Source organism: Pleurodeles waltl, chromosome 9 (assembly GCF_031143425.1).
Source record: "Pleurodeles waltl isolate 20211129_DDA chromosome 9, aPleWal1.hap1.20221129, whole genome shotgun sequence".
Taxonomy (NCBI): domain Eukaryota; kingdom Metazoa; phylum Chordata; class Amphibia; order Caudata; family Salamandridae; genus Pleurodeles; species Pleurodeles waltl.
In genome coordinates this window covers 371,676,004-371,697,405 of record NC_090448.1, presented here as the reverse complement: position 1 = coordinate 371,697,405, position 21,402 = coordinate 371,676,004, and the positions used below count along the sequence as shown (strand labels likewise).

General features: G+C 41.2%; 1 protein-coding gene across 4 annotated transcripts in view; it reads right to left on the bottom strand.

The window, feature by feature from the left end:
* The window catches only part of LOC138259317 (transcription elongation factor SPT5-like), a 197,876-nt gene that overhangs the window by 105,435 nt on the left and 71,039 nt on the right, over positions 1-21,402 (bottom strand). For all 4 annotated transcript variants that reach the window (XM_069206947.1, XM_069206948.1, XM_069206949.1 and 1 more), the window contains exons 5-7: positions 13,646-13,715; positions 8,534-8,599; positions 7,427-7,492 (exon numbers count right to left, since the gene is read on the bottom strand). In XM_069206947.1, coding sequence (XP_069063048.1) covers positions 7,427-7,492; positions 8,534-8,599; positions 13,646-13,715 — 202 coding nt within the window. The remainder of the gene's footprint in view (positions 1-7,426; positions 7,493-8,533; positions 8,600-13,645; positions 13,716-21,402) is intronic.

Sequence of the window (21,402 nt, the reverse complement as noted above, 5' to 3'; positions counted from 1 at the left end):
GTGACAACTACTGAAGATAAGATAAGAAAGGCTACCAAAGGTTTGGGACAACAAAGTGGTGGCTTTCTAAAGTTACCATTGTATTACAAATTACCTTGAATATGACCTCAGCAATGTCTTGAGTTTAATGTAACAAATAATTTGATAACTTGGAGTACTACCTTTGGTGGTCCAAAATGTAAGGTGGCTAGTCAAACTCCATGTAAGCCAATGGGACCACTGAAAAACAATGAAAAGAGCAATTTTGTGATTTCGCTGTCAAGGCATGTTGAGCACGAAAGGAACATACCCTTCATTTTAATAATAAGCACATTGCCTAGTGGGCTAGCAAGGCCTCTTCTAGGGGTGGCTTATTAATACTAAAAAGGAAGGATCTGACCCAGCAAAAAAGGGTTTATTTCACCAGGTCGCTTTGGCCGGTTTAAGCTATCTGACCAGACTCCAATGGCAGGCCTAGAATCACGTTTTCACCTTATCATAACAGTAGTAGCATTATTAAGTGCAGCAGTCCACGTGTGACATTTAACTCACTAGCCCTGGGTACCTCATGTACCATATACTAGGGATTTACATTTAAGTTAAATGAGCAAAACAGTTATCAGCCAATTGAACACATACTTTTTATGTCAGAGCACATGCAATGGGGCCTGGACAGCAGAGCCTCGTGCACTACAGAGTCAGAAAACAGCAGCATTATCCCAAAAACAGAGGGGGTGATCATACAAAAAGAGGTTCTGTCCCACACAAACTTCATTTTAGAGCACTATGTGCTAGATGGATAACAACGGCCCCACACCTTGGTTAGGACCAACCAGGGCAGCATTCAGATCTTTAGTTTTTTATGCTGAAGCTTATATCCTGCAAGGGGTCTGGAAGGTATGCAAAAGGATGCTAATGCAGGGATCCTGGACCCAATCTGGTCCAACTCTAGTCCTGACCAATTCTTGATATCACTCAAAAATCAAGACCAAAATAAAAGGTGTCACCTCATAAAACAAGAATTCCTAAAACTCCCAATAAAACCCAACCCTCAAACTGCTTCTGGTCCCATCTGGTGGTTCTGATTTTTAAGAAGACCGGATGACTAGTGAGCCAGGTCTCACTATGATGGACACTTGTCATGAAGAGCAGACATAACTATAATAACTGCACTGGAGACTGTCTCGATTCCTTAGAACAACATCATCACAATCTTCCCTCCCTTTATGTTCTATTTCAATGTAATTATAAAAAATATACTAAGCATGTTTTCCTGGAAGACAAGCATATCTTTTTTTAAAAATAATATAAAAAGTTACAAATTCCTATATTTAAAATGTGTTCTGGGTTCCCACAAGTAGGTGGTGAAACTGCAGTGCTTTAGAATATCAAACATTATCCCTTGACGACAAAATAACAACAGGTAAGAGTTAAGAGAGTTATTTTTCACTCCCTTTAGCCAATTGTGTTGTGAGAAGCTAGAACTATAAAACAAATTAAACATTTTCATGCAACCTTTCTCCAAAATTGGCCTGAAAAACATTCTATGGAACAAGGTGTCAAAGAGGCCATTTTTAAAAGTGGAATTCTGCTGCAATTCCTCGGCAATACTTATTTTCATGACAGAAAAAATCCAAAGATGCTGCTGAAGGTTGACACACACTATCACTGGTACAAATCAGAAAATTCTTACTACAGATATCTTTATGGTCAAAAACCACAAGTTAGAAGAACTTTGAAGAAAAACAAGATAAACTGTCTGGACCATCATTAAGACAAAAGGACAGGAAAATAATATTCATCAATAAGGGATGCTGCAAAACAAATTTGGGTGGGAAGTTTGAAGGTTCGCCAAAAAAGGGGGAGATTCTGCTTATGAATTAGTCCAAGAGTCATTTGGAGCTGGCAAGATTAGAGTTGTTTGGGGCTGTGCGGATGTAATATTGTCTTGAATGAGTTACATTTTAGATAATATGACATGCAGTTGTTTGTGGTGGTTAAGATGTTGAACATGCTATAAACAGGCCAATTTTAAATAGTCTGTGGAAACCTTTAAAATACGTGTCTAAATACAGACATAACCTTGAGAAAGTACCAATGGTACATACTAGCCAGAATCTTTCATTCAAAAATGTGAAACATCGGTATACATTCTGGTGTGCACAAAGAACAGTATTTACAGGTTATAAAAAAGGGAGGGAATGTAAAAGTTAAAGAAGGAAATAAATCAAACAGAAGAACTGGCCCATGATGACTTGCAGTGAAGCACTCTAAATTTCAGACATATGTGCACATGTGATGAGGCAAAATGCCATTACTCACAGCACAAAGAGAAAATGACTAAGAGGGTTGGCCCACTGCCCCATGATTTATGCTGAGATGGGCAGAATCAGAATATGAATGGCACTGGCAGAGGAGGGCTGCCCCAAAGCCACTCTACATATGTATATGAATGTATATGTATTATTTCAGGCCCTCCCTTTGAGGGCCTGACACTGATCATCACATAAACCCACATGATTTCTCAAAGGGAGTAGTCAACATGAAAACAATCACCTACTAAGGTAACTTATGGGATCCCATGTAACCAAACAACTGTCTACAGACTTCAACAAAGGCCTTAAAGGCCTCTTGGATTTAAAATAGGCTTTTTATGTCAAGTCTAGGCAGCGCTTGCGCTGTCTCTTTGAGACATGTTGTATACACTTTGTGGGTTTACAGCCTGCTTATCGCCTTTTTATTCATCCCTTCATTGGCCATTGAAAATGCTTACTTGCTAATGGTGAATCCTTCCGTATTGTCCACCTTTTTGAGTTTTGTTTCCTCCCACGGAGCACCGCCCAAATACTAGTATCTTTACGCTTTGGTGTTTATGTGTTTGTTTTGCAGGACTATTTTTTTCTTTGTTTCTTGCTTGTGTTACTGTTTGCCTGTCTTTGGTGGGTGCATGTTCAGCTCCGGCACCTGTCGCTGCTTGCATTTTATTACAGCATTCGGAGTTCACTTAATAACCCAGTGCCATTCCGGGCCACCACTTCCCGCCTGTTGCCACTTGCATAAGTTTAAATAAGCAAGTAGATACATTTTCATAAGGCACAAATGCGAAGTACAATGAAAATACTGTACCAGTTTAACAAAAAGTAGAGAGATGAGATACGCTGATTTTCAATTTCCACAAAGGCAGAGTTAAATGTCAAAGCTTAAAAATGCATATAATTTTACTATTTTTATTCTACGCTGCGTTTGCACCATCAGTAAAAGTATGTGCTTGTTTATTCAAACTTTGACATTTATCAGTGCTTTTGGCAAACTGAAAGGCAGCCTGTCTCTCTCTTGTTTGCTAAACTGGTATAGTATTTTCATTCTATGTCACGTCTGTGCTTTTAGAAAAAAAGTATGTGCTGAGCAGATACTTTTTCATAAATCACTGAATGCAAGTTAAAACACAACAGGGCGAGCCATCTGCTCAGCAGGGCCTGTGTCGCTTCCCCCAGCTGCTCTCATCAGATCGTTTGTACAGCGACAGTCTGCAGCATCCTTGTATTCACTGCCCATTGCTAAATATTTCACAATGACAAGATTTTTCTGATGATTGATAAAAAGTGTAAAGTGAAGTGTGAAAAGGTCAAAGTCTTCGCAAAATGAAATATTTCTGAATTTTCATTAGCATATATTTGCAATGTAAGTGATGCTTCAAATTATGCCAATGGGGTTAAAACAACTGACCACAACAGCCTCTCAAAGTTATTCATTGTGTTGGAACGCACAACCATGTGCTCATTAAAAAATTCTATGCCTGAGCCTACATCGACATTTAGCCATACCCAAAAGGCAGGTTGTGAGGCAGAGAAACGGGTGTGCATATTGTTTTCCAGTTGCTTGCATTATAAAGGGATATTTTATCAGTCTGATACACCTATAAGTTGTGAAATGTTAACACTGTTGCATATAACATATGGAATTCACGTGCTAGAATGGTCAAAGGCACGCCTATGAATACATGTCTTTACAGGCCACACTTCGGGATCTGATTGGCCTCAAGGCACAATTTCTGGTAGATAAGGGGCATAGTCACGTATTGTGTATGTCTCCTTATAATCTTTTTCAGATGGCATCAGTTCATGTGTTAATTGTCAACATAGGTAGCAGGTTTATGAAGGAAAATAGAGAAAGTTTGTATTCTGATAGTGAGGCTATGGTTAGCATTGCTGTTGCTATCATACGGCATGTTCTAGGATTGCGTGGAAGCTATAAACCCCAATATGTCAGCCTCTAAGTAACTGATTTAACCAGGCGGGGTTGATGTAATCTAAGGATTAGGAAGGTTAATTCCTTTTTCAATAAGCTTTGGTGTATGTACTGATTGTTAAACCAGCTTCAAAACTGATTTAATCTAAGACCGCAAGGCAGTATGTTATGCCCAGTGCTTCCCAGAATGCCAAAACCAATGGTTGTAACCAATCAAATAATTCATAGTTTTCACAACCGTTTAAAATTCATAAAATATTGTCAACCTCAGGATTTTTTAAGAGCATTCCTGGAGACGACAAAGTATACCTTTTTATTGCTCTTATCATAGTCTTAAGTAGAATTGTGACAGTGTGTTGATTCACTTACCCATATTTCATTTTATTTGGTCTCCGAGGGATTGGGCGTAGGGCAGAGAGGAGAAAGCAAGCATGAGGGTTGAAGCAATTGAAGCAGAGCTTTCACCCCACCTATGCTCCGCGTGTTTAATGCCTCCCTGCCACCTGGCCTAGTCAGGGAGGCACACATGTAGAGACACAGGCGCCACAGATCACCTTTGTAACAAATAGATTGAGAGGAGCTGGGAAGCTCACATAGTATAAGGAATAATGCATCCCTTTACTTTACATTAGAAAGGAACTTAAACGTCACCTCAGAATTCAAAGAACTCGTCTGTAGCCTCGTTCTTCTATATGGTCCCAAAACATCCCTCTAATACGTAATGTACGTTTGTGGAAACTTTAGCCAATAAATAGCAACACCAGTTGACACGTTCATTTCCACAAGGGGAGTGTTGCCACTCAGAACAGACATTATACAAGTCATATGGTGTATGGAGATAAAGAGAAGATAAGAAGGTCACAGCGGTTAAGGAGGGGTGTCAGGTTACATGCCACAGACCCTGCTCCTTCTAGATGATGTGTCAATTAGAATGCCCTCCAGGAGCGGTGCAAATCATTTGGGGCACAAAAGAGTTTGGCAGTAACCTGGAGAAACGGAATATTTGAAATAAAAGCAAACAAAAACAAAAATTAGGTTTTCTGAATTCAAAACAAGCCCTCACATGAAGTTTATTGCCCTCATTTTCAGTGATGCTTAGTCAGCTACCACAATATATATTCTAGAAAAATTAAGCAATGCCAATATGGACGTCTGCCTAAGAAGGAAACTGTTGGGCTTTTGGAAGCTCTGAATACAGATCTACTCCACTGCCTCACATCTTCCTTCCTGCCAACCATGTTTTTTCACTTCTCGTGCATGGGCTGTGTTAATGTTGTAGTCGTATCATTTGTCAATTTAATCTTGTCCTTCATGAAGAGCTCTATTGCTTCTGTTGCAAGGCAGGCGCTATGAAAAAAATAACCACCATAAACAGACAATCGTACAGCTGGTAAAAACCAGGATTTTGAGCTTCTTTGCCAGTGCTCAGAGCTCTGTATTCCTCCCTCCCCCATCGCTGCTTGCTTTGTGCACGAGAGCTCGTGCGAATTCTCTAAACACCATAGCGTCTACATCGTGGTACTTAGGTGTTGTTGGGGGTTGCTCTTTCTGTACCGTGTTCACTCTCTGAGAAAATACACAACCTGCTTCCAATAACTCAGAAAAGACTGATTGCGGAGACTCAAAAATTCCATTGACATTGCGAAATGCAAAAGCTCTCGTATTACCAAGACCTATTGGCTTTTCCAACGTTTTACAGCTTGAAAAATATTTTATTACTTACAATTTTAAATAAGTGTTTAAATGCAATAAAAAGAAAAAGATTTATTGTACCACATTATTTACAAACGCTTAATAGCCAACATACATAAATTATTAAGCAAGCCATTAAAGGCTATTTTAATAACAAGAACATGTACAATATACAATTAATATACACAAACCCTACTGTATAACCGCAAACAAAAAATCTTGAAAACGCAAAACTTATTGGCTTTGCTAATGCTTGTTATGATAAGCAAGGCAGACCTACTGCCCTTGTCGTCACTTTTCAGAATATATGGATTAAACCAATGGCACATGACGGAGCCTTTCCCAGTGAACTCATCAGGCCTATAGCCTTTGAAATTGACCTGCAGACCATAAACTACCCAGGCCTTCTACATTGAGCATAAGCATTTCCCAAGGCAGCCATCAAATTTTAAATATGTACAAAATCATAGCTAGGAAAACACCACACACCTTTTCTTATAGCAACCTAATAGGAATTCTAACAATGTAAATCGCCTACCTCCAGGATTTGTCAGAGAGGGTAACCAGCAGCAAAACCATTGCCTAGTAAAGTACACTGTAAAATGTCAGATAACAAAACGTTTGTTTGTAGGTGTTAACACAGTGTACTATTAACAATCCACTCTTAAATGCCCTTAAAGGCATTCTGCTTTCATCATATGCTTTTCATATAAATACGTCAGACCTATAAATGCGACCAACTTCCGCCCAATCAAATGCCGTATTCAAGGATATCGACATTAGGGAGCAAGAACAACTCTCTCAGTACTGCTTGTTAAATCTTTTTCTCTGTTGATCACAAAGTAGAGAGACAGCTGTGCTGTCAAGCCAGACATAACCACCAAAACAATATACTCAAGACCCATCACTTCACGGCTCGCGGTATAAGACAAATAATGTTCCCATTGTTTCCCCATATTTACTTTCACTGCCTTCTACAATGGGACTTCATCCACTGATCCCCCGCCCCCCCCCCCCCAAATCTTCTATGCTCCATCTAATTACAGAAACATATTTTGTAAACCTCTCTACTGCCCCTGTGCGGATGTCTTCAGTCACGAAATACAGTTGATACATATGTTTGCATTAGTGCATGTGCCAAGGAGCCAGCCACAGACAAACCTTCCTTTAGACCAAATCACTGAGTAACACACTCATAGCAAGCAAGTCTCCGGCATAAACATTCCTGTTCCTAAATAAGGAAGATGAAAAGATCATAATAGCCTCTCTGGAGGACACATGAAAACCATCTGCTTGATAGGACCACATGCTTTTTATAAGATAGTTCAAAGCAGTGAAAGAAAAATAAGGGTGTGCTGCAACCACATTTATATTTGTGTGGCACTTATAGAAAAGTATCCCTCGACCCCCACCGTGGGAGGACACGACAATCACAAACACCGAATGATATAGTGACACACAATCCTTCCAGACTCCAATTTAATCCAAGGTACTTGGTATTCCTTACTTGACACCGGGCAGTAACTGCTGCTGGGTGATGTCGTCAGACAGTTCATCTGATCCCCCAACGACTCTGCCAATCAAGAAGAAAGAAGAGAATGGAGGTACAGGTTAGCAGAAAGTCACTGCACTAGCAGAGACATACAGGCAAAGAAATACAACAGGAGAAGTGTTTCAGAGTCATTTCTACAGAAAGGAGAACAAGCAGGCAGCACGTGGCTTGGGGTACTGTTAGAAAGACACAGAAACGCCCTTCCTAAAAATATCACTGCGCTTCTTAGTGGTCAGCAAGGGCTGAAACTACCACAGTGTTGTGGGTCTCAATGTAAAGCTTCATAATCCCCTAAACAAAGACTACTCTGTTGTGGATTTCAAGAACCATCCATAGGCCTTGGACTGTCATGCTGTGGGTCCTGATGAAAAACTCAGTCAACCACACAAAAAAGAACTTGTTGCTTACAATAAGTTTCAGTGCAGCACCGTGCTGAGGAAGACCTGGGACAGCCCCCCTGTAGGCCTCAGTGCAGAGCATCTCATCAGCATGACCTTGGAAGTCCTACTGTGGATCAGAGTGCAGCGCTCCATTGTCAAAAGGGGTTGAAGTTGCCTGTTTACTGTGGGTTTCACTGGGATTGCTCTGGTTAGGGAAGTAATACAGTGTTGCACTGCCAGGAACACCTGTGACTGGCCTGATGCCTATGGTGTCAGGTCAAATTTCCACTATCCAGAAGAATTAACAATATAAACCTGCATGTCTACAAATAAGTGATGGATAACTAACTAGTCGTTTTCTAGGCAACACACACACCAGTCATGCTTGCCAACCGCTAGGTCATGTCAAACAGATGGTCTCAATCACCTAACAAGAATTCCGCCAAATGAGCCGCTAGTGGGCTGGATTAATGCAAGCAGTAACATAAGGCTAGGTAAGGAACAGTATAAACAGAGGCCATCAGGAAACTGACACTGAGGTGGTATACACCATGTGTGCAGATTGTTAAAAACAAAAGCACTGACAGACTATCACATGATGCTGAATGGCATCTTAAAGATGGAGTTTAACACCAGTAATAGAAAAAACCCTTAAGCAGCGCTACTCCACCCCGGTACTCACTGTTCTACAGAGGGCTTTGCATATTTCTTCATGTAATATTCTGCCAACTCCTCTTCCCGTTGGTCCCTGTTAGAGGAAACAAAGCACATACAAGTAGTCAGTGAATGGCACCTCAGATTTACATATTTTGCATCTAAAAATAAAGTTCTTTCAGTTTATTCCATTCCACATAATGAATATTTGGATTAGTTATTAACTAAGCAACCTGAGATCACTTGGCACACTGCTCTCTAATCAGTGTGTAAACCACAATCTTAAATAAAACAACCCTCGAATGGTCCTATAACTGACTTGCACTGTACTTAGAGGCTAGTTTTTCAGTGGGCCTGGCTATTTATTTAATGCAGGTATGAAGTAGCAATCTGTTGTCATTCAGTGCTAACTTCAGATGGCCCATCAGGTGACCAGCTTGCAGTCACTCCTTTCAATTGTGGCCTTTTATCAAGGTATATGGAAGTTGTAGGTTGTGCAAGGAAGAACCTTCAAACCCCTGCACTGGCGTGGACTACGAGTGGGTACTGCAGGCCATGTCATACTGCTAGAGTCCTACATGGAGTAGAAAACACCCTACAGATAAAAAGTAAACAGCAACACCGAGCAGACGTTCGGGGGTATTGTGAGTGAGGTATGTGCTAGCAACAGTGTCATTTCTGAAGGTTTAAATTCGCAGGTGCCATCTTCGCAAACCTATGACTAAAAATGGAAATGGCACTCCTTATATTTTAGAACATTTGTGTGATGTTCCAAAGCCATGAATAAAACTACAACGAGAATCACCTTACTTTCTTCCAGAGGTACCACCGCATTCTCATATGTATATGCAGTAAAAGGTATAAACCTACTTTCTGTTGGATACACATTTACCTGCTGCGGGGTTGAGGCATTTTGATAAGGGAAAAGTCAATCAATTAGCTTTTTAACCATATTTAGGTTTTTAATCATAAAATCATTTTATTGTCAATCAAATATACTTCGTATATACAACCCTAAATGCTGTCACGTATAAAGAAAAATCTATATCTCCAAATCTATTAACTATTGTATTCACAAAAAACATCATCTATGTAGTACACCATATCTATATGAGGCTGAATTTATTTTGATGCGAGTCCGTGGTTGAGAATAGGCCATCACTCGGGAGGCACCGAAAATATTTGCATAAATATCTTTCTCACAAGAAGGTTCACATTAAGTGGTTTTCTTCCGGATCTCAGTGGGCTGTTATAGAGGCACCCTATAACTTGCATCAAGTGCGAGGCCTTGATCGTACAGAAGAGGCCAACAATTGTGAATGCAGGCTAACCACATTTTGTCCCACAGGAAACATCTCTACTTTTTTTTAATGTCTGACATTGTTGACCAAACACACATATTAATAACATACTCATTAGCCAAAAATCTTGCAACTATCAATTTTTTTCAAGGCTGTATGAATCACCTGTATGCACAGAACTGCAGCGTTACTGGAATAGACTTAATCCCACGCTTTTAAAGAAAAATTACATGTAATCGAAGGGGGAGGGTAGAATAAAAGGCTAAACTTGTCAGACTCCCTGACCAATATCTAGACTTGGGTTAATTTCAATCAAGTAAGGGACTCTCTATTTAAATATACACAACATATGCTGTTAATGACCTTAAAAGCAGGGTATTTCAGAGGCCTTAACAAGACCCTGTAAATGAAACAGTCAGGGCCAGTAACAACCAGGAGTAGGAGACAACAGTTACTTAGCAGAGCCTTGAAAAGGGGTTGACAGAGATAACCCACCAGAGGGTAGCCCAGGGTAGAATTAAACCATCAAGTGACCTGTGACCACCCCTTTTCGAAACCCTAGTGTATATAACAGGCTATCTACTTTACTCCTGGAGCCAGCCACAATTCGTTTTAGCTTTACATCCTTAACTCGCACAGCTGAAAGTGGGTAGGTGAAAGGTCAGGTCCAGCACCAGGGATTGCCTCCTGTATCGCCACATATGACAGAGGGCACAATGCAAACTTGTGGAGAAGAGGCCCCGACAGAGAAAAGGTACACTAACTATCGACCTTAAAAAATGTATATTAACTGAGAGTGTGAAGTTCTCCTGCATCTGTGGGTAAGGGAAAAGAGCTCGAGATGGTTTATTAACACTAACTGATGTACCTTTCAACTTAAGAATGTTCAGAATCATAGTGCACCTTATCTGACTATTTATTGTAAAATCCCCGCCATCTCCTGCAAATAAACTGCACAGGACAGACGTTAAGTCATACTACAATTGACCATCGATAAGATCTGGAGATAGCCATCTGGAGCCACCAAGGTTATTGCATCATACATGGTCAACCATATGACCAGTAACTATAACTCTAAGGAGGACAAGAGATGTATCACTAGCAGGAAATATTGCTCAGTCACTTGCAGAAGGTGGAACTGAGCCTACACATCTGTCCCAAAATACTTAGAGTAGATGAATGCACATATTGATGAGGAATGCCCAAGAAAAAAGTTAGGACAACTTTTAATAGTAAAGGGGCAGACAGAAGAAGAGTGGATATAAAACAAGTTCCAAAAGGCAACCAGAAGAAGCTGACAGTGCTGCTAAGCTGAAAGAAAGGCAAGACTCTACTAAAAAAGATCCTGTGACATGCTTCAAGCCTTTGAAAAAATAGACTATTACATTGAATTCTCTATCCCAAGCAGAAGGAAGACGTCTACACCCAAAGGAACATTAAGGTAAATAGCAGGTAGAGTAAAACATATAAGGCACCGCATCAGCAATCATCTCTTGCTGCGTGGAATAAGATAAACACAAAGGCAGTAGGACTTCAGCAGTCAAGGGACCATGAAGTATAATTGAACAAACTGGAAAACACCTACAAGGCAAGGAAAGACATTCAGCTGAAAGACTGAATCCATTCTTAAAAGAAGGTGCTTGGCAAAGAAATCACCGAAGATACATACTTCGCAATAGGCATTAGAGGGAGAAGAAGAATAAAGGCAATATATTGTAAGACGTGTTAAGATGTCATCCTTTATTTTTGGTGCCACTTGCATAGTACAGACCTGCCCTAGTGGGCCAGAAGACAGCTTTTGTTGGGTGGTGGTCATATTGGAGGGGGTGTAAATAGGCGTGCTAAAATACATCACCGACAGGATGTTTCAGAAGCAATGGAGGCAGTTAACAAAATATCAGTTTTGTTTTAACAGGTTTAAAGGTTAGACATCGGTTCACATAACAAAGTGCAGTATTAATGTGCATAACTCACAGAACAAATAAAAACAATTTTACCAGCAAACACCATTTCCGTGGAAAGATGCAGTATGCAGAGATGGAGGGGCCTGCAATACCACTTTAAAGAAGGTTGAGGGAAACAAATAGGGCCCAGTTGCTAGAAAGTCAGATAAGTCTACCAAGAAGCACACTGGTCCCACCGAGCCATATGGGGAGATAAGGTCAGATGCCCCAGGATATTTCTAAAGAGAACGCATCTTCTGACAGGCTGGCTGTGGTTTTGAGACTAAATGTGAGGGTGTTTAATTTCTCTGAACAAGAGGGGATAGGTTTGGCAATAAATAATTAAAAAGGCATAAAATATCATATTTAAGAAACAATTTCTTGCATCGGTAACAGATAGATTTAGACACAAATCTTTCCCACACAGCTCTTCAGGAGTTATTCAGAGGAGATCTCATAGCATTTAGCTCTGAGGACAACTTAGCATTCACCTGCATTGAAACAAAGAAAAATAGAGGTTGATAGATTTGTAATACTGATAAAGGGTGCAGTCAACTGCATATTATATGAAGTGCTCACCGCATTCCAAGCAGCAAATACTTCTGGTAAAATGGTTGGCTACTGTATAATTAAAGGAGACGACAATAGTGATGACGAGTAAAATGAGGCAGATGGGGTTAAGAGACAATGGAGCCTGGTCCACCTACAAACTAATAACTATAGTTTTCCTACATCCACTGCATATGCAAAAGTACATACCGCATCAGGGTCAGCAACCTATTGCTGATGGTGGTTTCAGCGACTACAGGTTCCATACTCCATATGAAAAAATAATGATATCACATAAAGAAGCAATTTGGCATCTAGACATTCAATTAAAAATTACCCAAATATCCGTCTGTGGGCCTTTAATAAAATAAAATTAAAAAACAGGCAATTAATTTTATCAAGATGACACAACCTAGGTCCCCATTGTGAGTGGGCCGGTGTTTGGGCCCATATTTATCTGTCCCTAAAAAAGCTGATTTAGCTCGGTGGAATTTATTGGGTTCGAGAAACATTTCCCTGTTATGAGTTTTTCCCCGATAATGGGGACTTAACAAGCAGATGTTTAAAGTTTAATGCTTCAAAATCAGCATGTCCTGGTAAGCTGCATTTATATCCGCCCACCAACACACCCCAATTCTACCCCCACTTCCTAGCCCGCTACCCAGGATGAATTTCAAAAGGTTTCACCTACCGAAATGTACTGGTGGAAAACTACTTGCACGTGGTATCAGCCATCAAAATCCTGGATTCGATATTTCACAATTAACCAAGCCATGCGTAAGGAAGGACAAGGTATAACCATGCAACTTGACAGCCCACGTCTCAAGGGTGCATACATTTATGAAAGATATCCCATTAAAAGAATAGATGCAAAAGACTGGTTGACAAGCCATACAAGTATTGATGACGGCTACCATATGATTAAACTTGGACCGAAACATGATGATGTAAAAGTTGTCTGAGAAGGCTGAGATGATTGAAATAAGACCCTTCACCTGCCAGAACTGTTATCAAAACAAATGGAGGCTCGCATTCACCTGTGGTATAAGAAATTCAAGATTAATTCTCTTGTACCCATTCAGTGCAGATACAGGCACGTTCTGCATTTTGGATACAAAGTCTGTTCCTCTGCTTTTTCATGTTGAAAGTCTGAGTGGCTACTTAGCTCTCCACTTGAAAGCAGGCTCAAAAAAGACAACCATATAAGGTTTAACAAGAAAAATCAGATGCAGAACAAATGCACCAAGTGAAGCCTAGAGCAAATGTTCACTTTATTGTGGACACTGATGTCACATTGTGATCATCCCACAGCCTGAAAATAGCCAGAGCATAGTGAGAAAGCCATACCTCCATACGTTCTGCAGCCTGCGTGCTCCGGACCAGTCCTCATTCACCATGGCATTGTCAATTTTGGAGGCTGCAGCAAAGATACAACAACTGGTTTTAACAGGCAACAAAGCAACCACTGCACAATGTAGGGTAATGGGCCTAACATCAACTGGGGACTACCAACCCACTTCAATTACTCGTTTCTGAAGAAGAGCTAATGGGCACATGAGGGTGCATGCCTGGTCCTGCACACAGACTGAAGATGAGGAAGCAGGTGGGGAGACAGCAGGCAGTGTGCCATGGCGTAATAAACAGCCATGTGACAAAATTGTGAAGGTTTATCCAGCCAATCAACAAGCAGCCAATCAATAAGCAGCCACTCCGCTGCAGCTAGTCCAGTGTTACACACAATATGTCAACTAAAAGCCCAATGCTAACAGCACGCATAGCCTTAAACAGCCATTAGTTCTGGGCTGTTCTGAACAACTAGTCGCTGTTTACAAGAATTCTTCCAAATAAGCTCCTATAGAGCCCTGGCCCAACAGCAACTGAGAGAATGGGCAGTTTATTTGCGTGCTTAAATTATTTGGGACTCGCTTAGTCACAGAGCACAGGCAGAGAGGCCTATTTGCTCCAAGAGGTTTTACAATACCATAGAATTTCTATTAAAAAAATTGACACAATCACATTACAGCCACATTACATAAAGCAATTATAAAAGTCAAATTTCATAGTCTCAGATAGTGGAATGTTTTAATCTTCAAACCAATGATTCCCAAACAGACAAGGGGCCCTCACTGGAACTAATTAATTTGAAGTGTGTCCCCCAGTGTTAGTACACCTGCTATTACATGGAGTCAGTGAATATATCTCCCCTGATCTCACACATATTAGTCACTGTGAATTTCTCAAAATCCATAAATATGCAATTTCCACAAGTTACTTGAATAGCACATGTGTGATCGGTGTTAACCATCAGCGTGAGTGAAGTGCGCATATAAATCAATTCAAGTACTTAGGCTCACATAGAGGGTCTTCAAGACCTTAGAAAGCTAAAACCCCTTGTGCAATGACCCTCTTCCCCACTCTCACTCAGAAATACAGCACCGCAAGTAGGCTGGGTGCTGGTAGCACAGCATGAGTGGAAGATGAGAAAGCAACATGTACTCACCCTCGATCTCTTCTGCTCGTGGTGGAGGCGGCGTAAAGACAGGACAGCATGAACGAAACAATGGCAGCAAAACCAGCCACGGGGTGAACAGGAGGATAGAAAACGGGAAGGGCAGAAAATTAAAAAAGGGGGCACAGTAGCGCGAATGAATGAAATATTAAAAACTAAAACCCGATATTCTCACGGAGAGGAACACTTGCTGGAGAGGCACACTGGTCACCACACCCAGTCGCTTGTAGTCACCCACCAAGAGATGATCCACAAAATGCACCTGCATGGCTGGTAGGAAAGCAATCACTCACAAAAAAACACATGCATCAGGGAAAGGCTTGTAAGTAATTCACCAGCCTCAACAAAGGCAGTCATTTATAAACTTGAAGAGCAAACGTACGAACACTAACAAAATTCTGCCAATGACTAAAGGGCTAAATAAAGTAACTACGTTCATCTGGACCTGACAGTTACTGCAACATACTATTTTGAAGTTATCAGGAGAGAAGCTGCAATAGGCTAAATAGAACAGAGACGCAACGGTCATCTGGAAGGCCAATAAATATTTAAATCAAAGGGCATAAGGAACATCAATTAACTTCTTGGATGAAGCCTTTGAATGTATAAAAGGACCTAGGGGTCTTGTATCTATAAATACATTCTAAAGGTACCGTCATGCAACATTTGCTCAAGATCATTACCACCTGCTAACAAGTAGGAAATTGCATTGATTATTTCCTGAAGCAAAGAATTCTAACAACACTCTTACCCACAGTTGAAAGGTCAAAGGTTAAAACTCAGTATTCCCTATCGGAGGGCATTAAAATGTCTCTGCTAGTGGCTTTCAGATGACAAAATGTAAGCATGGCAGGAACTATGACTGGAAACACTTGAAAATCTAGAGCCAAGAACACCTCACAAGAACATAAGCTATTGCAACTCTCTGGCCAAGTGTGTTTTACAGTGGAATTAGTTAAGTGTTTATAACTAAGCATTTGCTCTCCACAAAGGAGAAATCAAGGCCAGTATACTTACTAGATACTCCCCAGCCAACGTTTCCCATTGAGCTACGCTTTCCAGAAACAGCTGAGTGAAAAGGATGTCTTTTGGGGTTGGAAAAAGGAATCCAGATTATTGGAGGGGAGGTCTAACAGTACATACTTGCAGGAAGAACGTAAGAAATGGAATAGCCAAAGTTGCAGAGATCTCAAATAGCAGAAGACCCCCCTCAACTGGCTTTAGTAAGTGCACCTCATGTGTCACTATATCATTGGCTGTGTTTAACTTGAGATTAAATACCAAACCAGCTCTATTTGAAGCTTTCCAGTCTCATCTGGTCAACAGGTTACTGAAGCTGCCACATAGAGACCCAAGTTATCAGGGAAAATGCTTAGCTTGGGTGAAGAAAACACCATAGCTATTGTGTCAGTTTGCAGAAAAATTAGACTTTAGACACTCTGAGCTGTGGAGACTACGGCCCTAATTAAGACTTCGGTGGATGGAAAAGGCTGTCCGCCAAAGTCCCGCGGTCAGGATACCGCAAGTGCGGTCCCCTTCCCAAGGCCCCTATTACCAGTTTCCTGCTGGGTCAGCAGGCAGAACCAAAGTCCAGCGGGAAACAGCCCACAACATTGATGCAGGCTCATAATTGCAATGTTGTGGTGCGTAGGGTGCACCAGCACCTATCGCACTGAAAAGCGCGACGGGGCTGGCCATGGGGGCCCCTGCACTACCCATACCAAGGGCAAGGGAAGCGCACTGGCCCCCATGGGGCACACTGCACCCTGTCTCCACCAGCCTTTACATGGTGGTGGAGAGGGGGGTCGTAATCCCCAGGGCAACGCTGCCCTGGCGAATTAAGACTGCCAGCACCGCCAGCCCCCCCAGTGGAGGAGAAGTGGCAGTGCTGGGGGTCCGACCGTGGCGCAACCGCCACAGTTGTAATTGTGGATGTCAGACTGCCACATTCGTGGCGGTTCGACTGCTACTGCGGCAAACCACCAGGGTCGTAATAAGGCCCTATGTTATTTCTAATGAGGGATAAAGTGTTTATCAGATTACATCTTCCTTTTGTTTGTATGAAGAGATTTAAGAGATTCATTTAAGCCATACAGAAGTGAACCTTCATACAGAGATTCATTTAAGTCAAAAAGAAATGGCTCTTTATACCAGAAGATCAAAAAGACAGCTTTTTTTCTTTTAATGTCAAATTAATAGTTCAGAAGGGTTACAAATTTGGAAATGGTGTGTTAATTAAGAACGCTGTGCCTCTGACAAGAAGAGCATAGTTTTCCATAGAAGCTAGACAGATATCTGCATTTTAGAAAGCCATAAAGTCTGGGATATTTCTCTGACAGTTATGAATTCTAGGTATACCATGCTACAAGACCTACCTTTCCATTTGTCCAGCTTCTGGGGTATTCTTAAACAAGTGGATGTGTAACTCAAAGAATGCCTGTTTTCGACCCTGTACAAGGCTGATTCGGTCAAAAAGAAGATATATGGGCATTTACCTGATTTAGAGACTGCAAATTAGTAGGGTTCATAGTGGTTAATGGAGGAGGTTCTGGTGAGATTTGCAGTCTCTAGCCCTGAACAAGATGGAATAGCAAAAATGACCAATATCCATGTTAAATAAAAAAACAGCATTTCTTTTACTCTGCCCCTAATTCAGTCTTCAATCTGTTTATTGACTAAACTGTCTTTGCAGGGCCAACTAGGGGATGGTTATGCATATCCTAAAAACAAGGGCTTTTTCTTAATTGGCATTTGATAAGGTCTCAAAATAACGTCCTTTGTTACAAATGTCCTGTTGCCTAAGTGGTACCATTCTTCCTTCATATAGTGAAATATACCATCACTGCAGACGTTAACCAAGACATTTGCCTGAAAAGTATTTTAAGACATGTGGCTAGACCTCAGGTTTTGAGGGTTTGCCCTGAGGAGGCAGCGAGGAAAGTGCCGAAACCAGTCAACACTTACAAGCAAGGAATCCACTTACAAAAAGACACAAGCATTTGCAATGCAACGGGTTGCACATTTGCTCGAGTTAGAGCTATTTGCGTTGTAAACTCCTAACCGGACATTTCTTGCCACACAAATTACAAGAAAAAAACAGCACGATCGCGTTATGTAAAATGCTGCGTGATCGCGTTTTGTAAACCAAGCGCGATTGCGCTACGTAAACCCCAGCGTAATCGCACTGCGTGGAAAATAAAAGGATAAAGTAGTCCAGAAACCATGCTCTAAACATCGAGCCTCAAATGGTTTCAGTAGTTTACCGGTGCTGTGTAGGTGGGCTTATCACTGGAAAATACATGACGTATGCATGCCCTTCACAAATGAAAGCAAGCGGACTTTAAGAGGCAAGCCCACAAACCAATGAAAGTGACTGACGTGACATGGGCGTGGTTAGAAGCCCAAAGAGAGATTACCGCATGGGATGGAGCGCTTTGCGCTCGCCCATAAAAAGCAGGAATTACAAACACTGATTTGACCAGCCAAATGTCAACCAACGAATTGGAACTGTTTCTATCTGGGATTGATCTATGGGACTACCTTGGGTCGGCTCTAGATCTCAAAGGAATATACTAGATCGTCCAACTGTTATGAACTTCTAAGAGGAGTTTGCACCCTATATTGGAAATAGATTCTTTAATATTGGAATGTGTCTTAGTGATATGTGTATGTATTGTGTTTTGTACATTGTGTATATATAAGCATTATATGATTTTAGCTCTGGAACCTCATATACCTGACTTCACTGTCTAGAGAGTTTAGGTGTTAAGAAGATTTTTTGGTTCAATAATAAATAAAGTATTACTCCTGCCAGACACAGATATGGGAGGGCTTTTAGTTTTAGCTTTCTGATCCAGAGTATGGGGTGCCCGGGAGAGGGTTGTATGGGCATCCTTTCCACCCTTATCACCTCCCAGGTCCAGGGTCTTCTCAACTGCCTCTCCACTGTACTGTGCTTTTTAAGAGGGGGTGGAAAGTTTTAGAGGCCAGGTACCTCTGTCCAATCCTGCGATTGCTCCAGCCCTCCCTGCCCCAACCCTTCTGCACACCATTCTGGGACAATGCAACATGGGGACTTCAGGTTTTCTCCACAAAGAGCTCCTCTGAGGACCTCTGCTCCACCCCAGTGACATCACTGCTTGACCCCTTCCCACCAAAACTTCAAAGGCAAGCCTCAACTGTGTTGACTAAAGAGGTCTGGCCCTCCTCCTTTCTTCCAGTGGGCCTGGGCTGTCCCAGCCCTGGTGCAGAATGACACGCTAATTACCAGTCGCTGATTTATCCCATGCCGCTTTCCTACCCCAAGAATTGTGTCAATCACTTATAATTGCTCTTTTTGTGTGGGTGGGAGTTTTTTTCCCTCTGTTGGGGAGCAGAGTAATTAGCTTGCTCCAATACTGGGGACAAAGGCCTGGAATTTAATTATGAGTTGAGCCAGACAAATATGGCAATTGCTGAAGTCCCATAAGATATGGATCTAGTGTGTTGGTGACTGCTAATTCAAACTTGGAGTGCATGTTCACCCCCATTTGAAAACTTGCTGGACTGTGTAGCCTAAGTGGAGCAAAACTGCACTTTAGGGCTGTTTTCGTCTGGATGTATAATATAGTGAAATCACTAAGGTTTTTCAAGTAAGCCCTCCAGACCTACACTACGAGTGCTTAGTAGTATTATATGGCCTAGGTCAGAACCAGTCCTTGCAGAGCCCCTTCTGCACCACGCTACCTGTACGCAATTTCTGGGCTGCGAAGATGGTAGTCTCACACGAGCAGCCTGTATACATGGGTGCACACATATTCAGATGTAACCAGCGCAGTTCCCCCTACCCTAGCTGTACAGCAGTGACATTATCTTAAAAAGATGGACACTGGCGGTACACACACTCAGTGCAATTACACTGAATTTATGGTGAGTGAGACTCAGTTTTTATCAGGTAAAAATCAAAAGACCAGGTAGTCATTTGCAAAAAATCCTGGTAGAATAAACAAATAGAACTCTTTTGTTAAAGCCCAGATGTCAAATTGAAGACTCAAAATTGTAGTTTAGTTTCTCATTCTATCAACTTCCCTAGTGTGCTTCAACAAGTTCAGAATGTAATGCAGAAATGTGAGCTTTGCAGACAAATTTCAAGATATTTAAGCAATGTATGATGTACATTCCCTTTATTCCTTCTTGTGTTTTTTACTTTGAAATTCTTTTGTGCTTAAGGTTCCTACACACATGCAAAGTGACAGGAGTTTCAAAATACTCACCATTGAAGGCTCACCCTTCAGCGCAATTTGTACTTTTATTTTGAGGTTGTAAAATTCGTACTGATTTTAAAGTCTGAGTTACTTAAAAAGAATCATCCTTTTTTAGGGCTAAGAACCATCGTAAATTATGTTACCCTCTGCTGCACTTAGTCTGTCTTGATATTAGTGGCCTCAGTGCTGCAGATCCCAATTCTGGAATGATAAAACAAGACTATTTCCTAGAAAGATTATCTGTTAATCTTCGATTTATTTTAATGGTAGCCTAAATCATTTTCTTTGGTGCATACCATAATTCTAGTGTGACGTTTCACATCATTGTGTCTTTAATTTGCCTATGGAGAAGTCTATCCTTTAGATCTCAGAATGGAAAAAGGTTCAAAGAGTGCTCTGAAATCTCAGATCCCTTAGACTGAATGCTGTGGACAAAAGATAACTATAGATGGTGGTGAAATTGATCTTTCTAATCCAACCACTAAATCAGCACGAGAAGGTGAACTATATACAAGTCTAACAGGCTCACACTGGAAAATGTATGCGTGCATAGGCTCTGTGGGTACTGTTTAAGCTCGTAACCTAAGTGTGCTAATAGCACATCACAATTATTTTTACAACACTGCATTCTAAGCAACTTTTCATTGCATCACTTGATGTTGCACTTTACATATAAAGTACACTTGAAGGCAAAGTAATATGATGAAATTTCTTTAGGAGTGACCTCTAAACAAAAACACTATTACAATAATGGACCAATCAACAAATTACAAGACGAAACCTAAGGCAGAACAACCTTCATATTTTGTAGAAGCTCTCTTCATATGCATGGCCAGTTAATGGGGACAGAAGAGGGGTGGAGACATGTTTTGATTCCAACAAGCCCAGAATGTAATGCAGAAATGTGAGCTTTGCAGACAAATTTCAAGATACTTAAGCAACGTAAAGCGTTAATTCCCTTTATTCCTTCCTGTATGTGATGCTTGCTTTTCAGGTACAGGAAGAGTAAATGTTAACACAATAACGAAGTAGAAGGAAGTTGTTTGATTAAGGGCATCACACCAGCAGTTGCAGGCTTTCTCCCTCAACCTAAGGAAAATGTCCTGTGTCTCGATAGTCACTGTGAACAGTCAAGTTAGGTACTCACAATGAAATTTCACACCACAAAAGTTATGAACGTGTACATTTGAAAGCAAGGGTGTAGTCCTCCTTTTCGGGAGAATGTAGGCCCAACACACTAACAAAAGGAACCGGTAGGCATGAGGAAATGATATCAGCCTACTGGACATTGTGGCTGCGGGGGCCCATTCAATATCTCAAAGCTTCACCATGTTCTGCTAGACTGAGCAAAA